The following is a 12,263-nucleotide window of genomic DNA, read 5'->3' as shown; positions in this document are numbered from 1 at the left end:
AAGAATGCTCCTAATAGACATAGCACGTTACAGCACAGTCCAGGCTCTTTGGCTGGCGATGTTGTGCTGACCCTTCTCTCCCATATGGCCCTCCATTTTTCCCCAAGTTCCCTGTGCCTATATGAGTTTTGTTTTTAATCCATAATGCTTCTGCGTCTATTATCACCAGGTTCCATGCACCCGCCACTTTGTGTAAAGTGCTTACCTCTGACAACCTGGCCCTCTGTTTTTCTCCAATCACGTTAATATTATGTCCCTTGTTATTAATAACCTCTCAGTTTACCTTGTCATTTGTTTACCTGAATTTCTCTTTCTTTGTAACTGTAACTCCGTAACCTGCATTCTGTTTAGTTTTCTTTGATGTATTTTATGTATGAAATGATCTGTCTTGATGGCATGCAACTTCTTTTTTTTTGGTACAATGACAATAGTAAACCGATTACCATGAGATGTGAGCAAGCAATGCAGAATCTGTTCTCCGGCTGCCTTCTTGAAGTTGCAAGACTTTGTACTCTCTTCCATTGTGATCACACCTGCTTTCCATCTTTCCCCTCCAGCTAGTGAACCAGCAGAACAACACCGCAGCTCTCCCACACAATAAACTGGCGATGGATAGGCGGATGGGGGCTCAGCAAGACAGCATGACCAAAGGGGACCCTCCAGACAGCACGGCCTCCCCCTCTTCCAACACCACCCCCCCTCAGGACAGGCAGACCCAGCCCTGTGGTGCCTCTCACAAGTCCACCCGGGCAGGAGCTGAGAACAGTAAGGAGGATGATCCAAATGAAGACTGGTGCGCTGTCTGCCAGAATGGAGGTGACCTGCTCTGTTGTGAAAAGTGCCCCAAAGTCTTCCACCTTGTCTGCCATGTGCCGACTCTCCTTGCCTTTCCAAGGTAAGGTGTTTCTACTCTCCCCTCACATTCTAATCAGCTTTTTTTCTATCGAAGCCTAAGACTACCTCATAGAGAGTTGCCTTATAAATGATGCTTAGTTTCTTAAAACTTCATCCTGAGGTTTCTGCTTCACTGGCAAGGCCAAATTTTGCCATCTAACCTAACTGCCCTTCAGAAAGGTGACAAGATATCTTCCTGTCCAGCAGCAATTTCTCTGGTGAAGCTATTCCCATAATATGACTGTGCTGGGAATTCTAGGATTAGGCCCAGTCATGGTGACGTAATGACAATAGGTTTCCAAGTTAGGATGGAGTGAGGTGAAAGAAATTCTAGCATGGTGGTATTCCCAGGTTTTTGTTCTTCTGACTATGGACTGTAGGAGTTTTGGGATTCATTGGTGCTTTTGAAGAATCATAACTAAGTTTCTACAGTGTGTCCGTTGGGTAATAGTCTGGCTGTTGGTCTAGTCATTTTTAGTGCCAAATAGCATATCTTTCTTCTTACCATTCTACTTCTCATTTCCATTCCAGCATGTCAGTCCATAGCCTCCTCTATTCCCAGAATGAAGCCACACTTAGGTTGGAGGAACTACACTTTGTATACCATTTGGGTAGCCTCCAACCTGATGGCATGAACATCAATTACTCAAACTTCCAGTAATTGGGGGACATCACGTGATGACATAGGATCGAGACGTGGAGATCCAGCTCTCCTGTTTAAAAAAAAAACTAGTAAAGTAATATTTAAGTGAAGAAAAGTTAGTAAATACTTTCTAAAAACTAATTATAAACTACTCAGGATTGTCTTTAGTCATGTCTTATAAACAGAAACAGAAGAAAACTACTACTTTGAAGACAGCACGAGTTCAAAAAGAAACAAGGCCAACCATTATAGCTGAGCCTCGAGCTCAGGTTGGACCTCTTCTTGGCAAGGTACATTTCGCATCCGGCGATGCAGAGCAGGAAACTGCGGCAATGTCAACAGTTTCTAAAAAGGAGCAACAGGAACTGCACATGCAAGGAATGGGCATGCGCAAACAGGAGCAGATTAAACTACAATTCCCAGCTACGATTGAAAGTGAATCGGAAGCGGAATCAGATTCTCTGGACAACACAGATGAAGATAAGGAGGAAAAAAAAGAACAGCAGGTAGAGGTTGGAAGTGGAAGATTTCCTGAAGATATAAGAAAAGCCTTGGTGCAAATAATGCATGAATTAAAAGAATTGAAAACATTAAAAGTAATAAAAACGGATATTAAAAAAATGAAAATTATGTTTGATAAAGTTGTGAAAAAACTGGAGAAAACGGATAAGAAAGTTTAAAAAGTTGGAAGAAATAACGGGAGACACCATGGATACAGTGAACAAAATGGAAGATAATATCCTTGCTTGGACATCAGAAAGAAAACGGTTGTTGGAAAAAGTGGACGAGCTTGAAAATTTTACCAGGCAAAATAATATCAAGATTGTTGGTCTTAAAGAAGATACAGAGGAAGAAGATTCAAAATTTTTTTTTTAAATGGATCCCGGAAAATTTGGAAATGGAAGAGGGAAATCAGTTAATTGAAATCGAAAGGGCTCATAGATCCTTAAGATCATAGATCTTAGATCATAGATCCAAAACCTCAACAAGATCAAAACCCGCGACCAACCTTGATAAAATTCTTAAGATACCAAGATAAAGAAAGGATCCTGAAGGCGGCTGCCCGATGTGCCAGAAAGAGAAACAGGCCATTGATAATAGAAGGGAAAACAGTTCTTTTCTATCCTGAGATAAGTTATGACCTTTTGAAGAGAAAGAAGGAATTTAACCCAGTGAAAAAAGTCTTATGGGAAAAGGGTTATAAATTTACACTGAGCTACCCGGCAACACTGATAATTTTTTTGGATGATGAAAAAAGATTTTTTACTGATTATCGGAAAGCGGAGGAGTTCGCACAAGAACTCCCAAATATTCGCTAGACACAGCTAAGAATCTATGGAAGCGAAACGGATTAAAGATGAAGACTTAGATAGTGAATGGGATTGATGGATATTTAAGGACAGAAGAATATATAAATATACTCTTAAATATGTGATAGAAGGGGAGAAAGGTAAAAATTTGAGGAATATTAATCAGGAGTAGTGGTATTATTTTTTCTTCTCATATTTTTTCTGTTCGTTACGGGGGAGCTGGGGGAGCTTCTGATCGATCGCTACGGGATTCACGTGTGTAATCATGGTGATTACCATGACCCGTACAACGGAGCGGGGTAATGTTGTGGTTTTTTTCATTCACAACATTAGTAGGGGGGTATTTAGTTATCTTTTTCTTTATAATCTGTTTATAATCTATTTTTCTTTTATCTTTCTTTCTTTGCCTGGATGATTGGGGGGGGGGTGACACATAGCAACATGGAGAATTTTAAGAAGATTCCCCAAGATACTACGAGAGTTGAAATATTATGTATTGTAATTAAATTATGTATTGTAATTAAAATATAAAATGTATTAATTGATTCTGCGGGGAGATATGTGATTGTCAAATCATTGTCAAATACATTGTCAAATATTTTCAGAATTATGAACTCTTATGAATATTTATGCACCAAATGAAAATGATGTAAAATTTATACAAGAAGCCTTTTTGAACTTGGCTGACGCACATGATAAAATACTAATGGGTGGAGACTTTAATTTTTGTCTAGACCCAGTTCTAGACAGGTCAACAACAGTTGTTACAAAATCAAAAGTAGTAAAATTAACATTTATCATTGATGAAAGATTTAAATTTGATTGATATATGGAGAAGAATTAACCCAAGAGAAATAGATTATTCATTTTATTCAAATAGAGATAAAGCTTATTCAAGGATAGTTTTTTTCCTATTATCAACAAATATTCAAGATAGAGTGAAAAATATGGAATATAAAGCAAGAATACTGTCAGATCATTCCCCCTTGATAATGATAATGATGGATAAGGAGGAACCAATTTACAGATGATTTAATTCAATATTATTAAAACGTCAAGATTTTTGTGATTTTATGAAAAAACAGATTTTTTTTTAGATACAAATTCACATTCAGTTGATGATAAATTTGTATTATAGGAAGCGATGAAGGCATATTTGAGGGGCCAGATAATGTTATACTTCTAAAATTAAGAAGGAATATATGGTAGAAATAGATCAATTGGAAAAAGAGATTACAAAATTAGAGAAAGAATCTCAAAGATATATGACAGAAGAAAAACGAAGACAACTTGTTAATAAGAAGCTACAATACAATACACTTCAGTCATACCGAACAGAAAAAGCAATTATGAGAACTGAACAGAGATATTACGAACTAGGTGAAAGATCACACAAGATTCTTGCTTGGCAGTTAAAAACAGATCAGGCTTCCAAAACGATAAATGCAATTAGAACAAGTGTAAATAAAATTACTTATAGACCTTTAGAAATTAATGAAACTTTTAAAAGTTTTTATTCTAAATTATATCTATCAGAATCACAAAATGATATTGTTGAGATAGAAAGGTTTCTATCATAAGTAACTCTCCCAAAATTGAATTCAGAAGAACAGAAGGGATTAGATATGCCTTTTATATTAAAAGAGGTCAAAGAAGCCATAGGACCACTTCAGAGTAATAAATCTCCAGGAGAAGATGGTTTACCGCCTGAATTTTATAAAAAGTGTAAAGATTTATTAATTTCTCCTTTTATGGAGTTAATACATCAGGCGGAAAGAACACATAAACTTCCAGAATCTTTTTTTGACAGAGATTTTAATAGTATTGCCAAAAAAAGATAGAGACCTTTTAAAGCCAGCATTATATAGGCCTATTTCTTTGTTGAACATGGACTATAAAATAATAGCAAAGATTTTATCTAATAGATTATCTAAATACTTACCAAAATTAATACATAAGGATCAATCTGGATTTATTGAAAACAGACAATTGGCAGATAATGTAACTCGGTTACTTAGCATAATTCATCTGGCACAAAAGAGGGAGGAAATGAGTGTAGCAGTTGCTTTAGATGCAGAAAAAGTATTTAATAGATTGGAATGGGATTTTTTATTTAAGGTATTGGAAAAATATGGATAAGGAGTATCTTTTATAAATTGGATTAAAATCTTAAATACTAATCCCAAAGCTAAAGTAGTGACAAATGGCCAAATTTTGAACTGACTCAGATATCATGGGTTTCAGAGTTAATCAGGAGGAATATAAGATTAACCTATTTGCTGATGATGTTCTGATTTATTTAACAAACCCATTGTACTCGTTGCGTAAATTATCTTCTAGATTGGAAGAATATAGGAAAATATCAGGGTATAAAATAAATTGGGATAAAAGTGAAATTTTACCCCTTACTAAAGGAGATTATAATCAATGTCGATTAGAAACTCAATTTAGATGGCCGATAAATGGTATAAAGTATTTAGGTATAAGAGTTGACAACGATATAAAGAATTTATATAAATTATTTGTCATTATTGAAAAAAATTCAAGAAGATCTTGATAAATGGATGATGTTACCAATAACATTAGTAGGTAGAGTCAATGCTGTAAAAATGAATATATTCCCTAGATTATAATATTTATTCCAAATACTACCAATACAACTACCGCAGAAGTTTTTTCAAGAACTAAATAAATGCGTGAGAAAGTTCCTTTGGAAAGGTAAGATGTTAAGAATATCGTTGGAAAAATTGACATGGAAATTTGACCTAGGAGGGTTACAGTTACCAAACTTTTAAGAATTATTATAAAGCAAATCAACTTAGATTTATTGCATCTTTTTTTGATGAAGATAAACCGGCATGGATTAGAATAGAATTAGATAAAGTAGGAGAAAATATACTAGAAGATTTTATATATAAATGGGAATCTAAATGGATACGGGAAAAGAAAGAGTCCCTTATATTATAACATTTGATTGATTTATGGAACAAGATAAATGTTGATGATGAGATAAAGAAATCTTTATTAGCAAAGAGACCTTTAATTCAGAATAGACTTATTCCTTTTACAATGGATAATCAACTTTTATATAGCTGGTATCAAAAAGGGATTAGATATATAGGAGACTGTTTTCAAGGAGTATATTAATGTAATTTGATCAATTAAAGAATAAATATAAAATATCAAATAATACTCTTTTCTGTTATTTCCAATTAATGGCTTATTTAAGAGATAAACTGGGTCAAACAATGTTAATGCCAAAACCTAATGAAACAGAAACTTTAATTCAAAAAGGAAAACTTAAAAAATTTACTTCTTGTATGTATAATTTGATTCAAAAACAGACAAGGAATTCATAAGTCAAGACAAAAATGGGAAACTGATTTGAATATTAAAATTGATGAAACAAGTTGGTCTAGACTATGCCTTGACAGTATGACAAATACAATAAATGTCCGACTTAGATTAATACAATTTTTTACATCAATTATATATTGCATCATAAAAAATAAATAGATTAAACCCAAATTTATCTGATCAATGTTTTTGATGTAATCAAGAAATTGGTACTTTTTTACATTCTACTTGGTCTTGTTTTAAAATTTAACTTTTTTGGACAAATTTAAGAGTTTTATTGGAACAAATTATTGGGACACAACTTCCACGTAACCCAATATTATTTTTACTAGGTGATATTGAAGGAATAAAACCGAAACCTAAATTGAACAATTATCAGAAAGAATTCATAAAAATTGAATTGGTAGTAGCCAAAAAGGCTATTGCAGTTACTTGGAAATCGGATTCATGCTTAAGTATGGATCATTGGAAGAATGAAATTTTTAGCTGTATTCCACTTGAAAAATTACTTATAATTTAAGAAATAAATATGATATATTTCTGAAAATTTGGCGCCCTTATTTACAAAAGATAGGATTAAATATATAGGTCCTCCAAAGATAAAGTTATTGGTTATCTGGGGAAAGAAATAGATATATATATATATATATATATATATATAAAAATTATTTTGAATTCCATGGAGCGTGTGGGGATCTTCCTATATCCAGACAGTCTTTCTTACTTTTTTTTTCTCTTTTTTTAAATATAGGGACATGTTAGGTGGGAAGGGTTAGAGGGAGGGGGGAGGGTTGATATTATTCACTATCCTTTTCTATCTTATGTATCCTATTTGAAAATTAAATTAAAAAAATTAAAAAAAAACTTCCAGTAATTGCCCTGCTCCCCTTCACCATTCCATATTCTTGTTTCCCTTCCACACCTTCTCTTCTTACCTGCTCATCACCTCCCTCTGGGGCACCCCTCCCTTCACTTTTCATGGCCTTCTATCCTCTCCTATCAGATTCTCCCTTCTCCAGTCCTTTATCTCTTTCAGCAATCAATTTTGCAGCTCTTTACTTCACCCCTCCCCCCTCCCCGTTCCACCTGCCACCTTGTAGTTCTTCATTCCCTCTCTCCACATTCTTATTCTGGCTTTTCCCCTTTCTTTCCAGTCCTGATGAAGGGTCTCGGCCCAAAACATCAACTGTTTACTCTTTTCCATAAATGCTGCCCGGCCTGCTGAGTTACTCCAGCATTTTGATACTGTTACTTTGGATTTCAAGCATCTGCATATTTTCTTGTGTTAGCATATCTTTCTTGTTTTGGCATTGACCGTTTTGGGTAGAGAATGGTTGAACAATTTTATTAGATGCATCTGTACACCTGCTGGCTAATGCAAATGTCTAATCAGCCAATCATGTGGCAGTAACCCATGTGCATAAAAGCATGCAGACATGGTCAAGAGGTTCAGTTGTTGTTCAGACCAAACATCAGAATAGGGAAGAAATGTGATCCAAGTGACATTGACTGTGAAATGATTGTTGATTCCAGATGGGGTGGTTTGAATATCTCAGAAACTGCTAATCTCCTGGGATTTTCATACAGTCATTAAAGTTTACAGAGAATGGTGTGAAAAACAAAAACAAAACATCCAGTGAGTAGCAGTTATGTGGGTGAAAACACCTTATTAATGAGAGTGGTCAGAGGAGAATGGCTAGACTGGTTCAAGCTAACAGGAAGGTGACAGTAACTCAAATAATTGGTGTGCAGAAGAGCTTCTCTGAATGCACAACACATTGAATCTCAAAGTGGATTGGCTATAGCAGCAGAAGACCATGAACATACACTCAGTGGCCAGTTTGTTTAGGTACAGGTGCCACTGAGTGTATAGTGAGAGATTTGATGGGCTTTGGAGAACTGGGAGTAAGCAACCTGTTTATGCAGTTGGTCTGATTAAGCTGAGTACTTCAGACTGGGACAACCCAGTTCTGATGTTGGCACGAGAACTCTTAAACTCATTGAGAAGCTTTCATAACTGTGCCCTAGTCACACTCTGTGGAAATGCCATTTCTGTCTCTGTACATGAGGCTTTGTTCGATGAAACAAGATGCTGGAAGTGGATACAGTTGACCAGTGACATTCAGATTGCATAGATCTTATTCACAGATTTTTTGAGACAGAAAGTTAGGTTGATGTAGTGAACTGAGTTGATCAGCTGGCTATTATTTGCATTGCTCTCTGCCTGTGTGAGCTTCCTCACACTGTGTTGCAGCTTAAATTTTTACAATGGTGATCAGAAACCGAGGTTACCCTTGTGAGATGAGGTTGCAGAAATAACAGCAGCTGATTGTACTTGCATCCAAAGAAGGTTCTGGGAGAAGGTGGGACTATAGATTAGCTGTGACATCATAGAGCAGGCTGCAGGGAGAATCAGAATAAGATTTATTATCACTGATATATGTTGTGAAATTTGTTGTTTTGCAGCAGCAATATAGTACAATACATAAAATAAACTATAAATTACAATGTTATATACACAGTACTATGCAAAAGTCTTAGGCACATGTATATAAAGTTAGGGTACTTTAGTAATGTTATGTATTGCACTGTACGGCTGCTGCAAAAAATATTCATGACATACGGGAGTGATGATAAACCCAATTGTGATGTGGGTATCTATTGTGGACTGAGAATGGGAAGGCGGCTGGGAGAGGGAAATTATGGCTGGGGAGAAGGGGAAGGGAGATGGGAGGGAGTGGAAGGTAGCAGGGAGACATTCTGTAATGATCAATAACCAGTTTTTTTGAAATGAAATGACCTTGCCTGGTGTCTCTGGGCTGGGTGTATCTGCACCAGCACCATTCCCCACCCCTGGCACTCATTCTCTTCCACCTGTCCTACACCCTCCCGCGGTGCTGCACCCTTCACTATTCCCAACATCCTGTGCTCCCGCCAGATTTACAAACTTGTTCTCTGCTCCTTGTTGACAAATACGCTGCTGTGCAAAAGTCTTTGGCACCCTTGCTAAATATACGTGCCTAGGACGTTTGCACAGTACTGTACACAATGAAGTTAAATAAGTGAGGAACATTACTGAGGTAGTGTTCATGGGTTCATTATCTGTTCAGAAATCTGATGGTGGAGTAGAAGAAGCTGTTCCTAGAACATTATATATGTTTTTGCAGGCTCCTTCCTGTACCTCCTCCCTTATGGCAGCAATGAGAAGAGTTCAAAGTACATTTAATATCAAAGTGCGTATACTGTATACAAACTTAAGATTCATCTAATTGCAGGCAGCCGCAAAGCAAAGAAGCACAATGGAATTCACGAGAAAACCTACACAACAATGATTGTCAAACACCCGGTGTACAATTTTAAAAGGGAACAGGGCACGTGCTGGGGGGTGGGGGTGTTTAGTGATAGATGCCGCCTTTTGGAGGCATTGCTTTTGAAGATGTCCTCAATAGAGGTGGCTTGCCTTCTTTTTCTGTGTTTCCATTCTGCCTGTCATGTGGCCGCTGTTCTAGGATACCCACGCAAATGTCCTGCCTATTGAAACATAGAAAACCTACAGCACAATACAGGCCCTTCGGCCCACAAAGCTGTGTGGAACATGTACTTACCTTAGAAATTACCTAAGGTTACCCATAGCCCTCTAATTTTCAGAGCTCCATGACCTATCCAGGAGTCTCTTTAAAGACCCTATTGTATCTGCCTCCACCACCGTCACCGACAGCCCATTCCGCGCACTCATCACTCTCTGCATAAGAAAACGTACCCATGACATCTCCTCTGTACCTATTTCCAAGCACCTTAAAACTGTGCCCTCTCGTACTAGCCATTTCAGCCCTGGAAAAAAGACTCTGACCATCCACACGATCAATGCCTCTCATCATCTTATACACCTCTATCAGATCACCTCTCATCCTCCGTCGATCCAAGGAAAAAAGGCCGAGTTCACTCAACCTATTCTCATAAGGCATGCTCCACAATCCAGGCAACATCCTTGTAAATCTCATCTGCACCCTTTCTATGGGTTCCACATCATTCCTGTAGTAAGGTGACCAAAACTGAGCACAGTACTCCAAGTGGGGTTTGACCAGGGTCCTATATAGCTGCAACGTTACTTCTCTGCTCCTAAGCTCAATCCCACGATTGATGAAGGCCAATGCACTATATGCCTTCTTAACCACAGTGTCAACCTGCACAGTGGCTTTGAGTGTCCTATGGACTTGGACCCCAAGATCCCTCTGATCCTTCACACTGCCAAGAGTCTTACTATTAATACTATATTCTGCCATCATATTTGACCTAGCAAGATGAACCACCTCACACTTAAGTGGATTGAACTCCATCTGTCATTTCTCAGCCCTGTTTTGCATCCTATCAATGTCCTGCTGTAACCTCTGACAGCCCTCCACACTATCCACAACACCTCCAACCTTTGTGTCATCAGCAAATTTACTAACCCATTCCTCCACTTCCTCATCCAGGTCATTTATAAAAATCACGAAGAGTAAGGGTCCCAGAACAGATCCCTGAGGCACACCACTGGACCTCCTTGCAGAATATGATCCGTGTACAACCACTCTTTGCCTTCTGTGGGAAAGCCAGTTCTGGATCCACAAAGCAATGTCCCCTTGGACCCCATGCCTCCTTACTTTCTCAATAAGCCTTGCATGGGGTACCTTATCAAATGCCTTGCTGAAATCCATATACACTACATCTACAGCTCTACCTTCATCAATGTGTTTGGTCACATCCTTAAAAAATTCAATCAGGTTTGTAAGGCATAACCTGCCTTTGACAAAACCGTACTGACTATTCCTAATCATATTATACCTCTCCAAATGTTCATAAATCCTGCCTCTCGGAATCTTCTCCATCAACTTAACAAATGATTGCTGAATATGTTTGTTTGTTTCCTTCAGTGGCGAGTGGATCTGTACATTTTGCCGTGACCCCATGAACCCCGAGGTGGTGTATGACTGTGACGAGCAGTGGCAGGCGGGTGAGAAGCGGAAAGGGGGTGGAGCTCCAGAGATGCCCCCAGTTGATCAGAGGGTATGTATGTATTGCAGGGCCTGCACTTCCAGCAGAAACAGTACCCTGTCAAAAACTAGGAGTGGGGCAGCAATGGATGTTAGCAGGAACATTTACAGCAGGTCCATCATGAGCCACTATTGCTGCTGAGATGAAAATTGTTTGTAGGTGTTAAATGTACCTGATTCGGCTTTATTCTGGAAGATAATGTGTTAAGGTCCCACTTAAAACCCCAAACACTATCGAGGTTGACAGTCCAGTGCAGTGCTGAGGGGAAGCTGTACTGAGAGAGGTGCCAAAAGAGGCAAACTGAAGCTTTGTTTTCCTTTATGTGCAAGCATCCATGTATAAAAAAACCAGGTTCTTTCATGAGAGGAAACTCCCTCCCATTTTATTCTCTATAAATTCTATCAACTCCTTCTCGATTCTACCACTCACTTGTGAAACTAAGACGATGTCCATTGGATGATTAGTTTGCAAATCCCAAAGCCTTTGGGATACGAAGGAAACCGGAGCATCTGCATATTCGTCGGGGGAACCTGCGAGCACACTTGCACCCAGACGGACAGACACAGACATGCAGGGACAGGCACACACCACCTGAAGTCAGGATCGAACCCGCGACTAGTATTATGTGACAACAGCGCAGTTAACTACAGTACTGTGCAAAAGTCTGAGGCACACATATATAGCTAAGGTTTCTTACTGCTTTTGCACAGAACTGTATTTGCCAATGTAGAATGGAGAGCAAGTTTGTAAATCTGGTGGGAGCAAAGGGTGTTGGGAATGGTGAGGGTGGAGCAGTTTGGAAGGGGGTGTGGGACAGTTGGCAGAGGTGTGCCAGGGGTAGGGTTAGCACAGGTACAGACATAGCCAGCCCAGAGACACCAGGAAAGGTTATCTGATTCCAAACAATTGGTTTGTTCATTACAGAATCTCTCTCTAGTGCTTCCCACTCCCTTCACTCTCCCTTCCCTTTTTCCCAACCATGATTCCCCTCTCTGTCTGCTTCCCACTCTCAATCCACAATAGAG

The 12,263-nt window shown here is 38.3% G+C and overlaps 1 protein-coding gene across 1 annotated transcript in view; it reads left to right on the top strand.

Moving 5' to 3' along the window:
• LOC132398412 (transcription intermediary factor 1-alpha-like) overlaps window positions 1-12,263 on the top strand; it is a 158,308-nt gene that overhangs the window by 140,852 nt on the left and 5,193 nt on the right. Inside the window, exons 14-15 of the mRNA XM_059977796.1 lie at window positions 558-895; window positions 11,118-11,250. Coding sequence (XP_059833779.1) covers window positions 558-895; window positions 11,118-11,250 — 471 coding nt within the window. The remainder of the gene's footprint in view (window positions 1-557; window positions 896-11,117; window positions 11,251-12,263) is intronic.

Source organism: Hypanus sabinus, chromosome 8 (assembly GCF_030144855.1).
Source record: "Hypanus sabinus isolate sHypSab1 chromosome 8, sHypSab1.hap1, whole genome shotgun sequence".
NCBI classification, from domain to species: Eukaryota; Metazoa; Chordata; class Chondrichthyes; order Myliobatiformes; family Dasyatidae; genus Hypanus; species Hypanus sabinus.
Note: the sequence above shows the minus strand (reverse complement) of the source record. Positions and strands in the feature narration are given on the sequence as shown.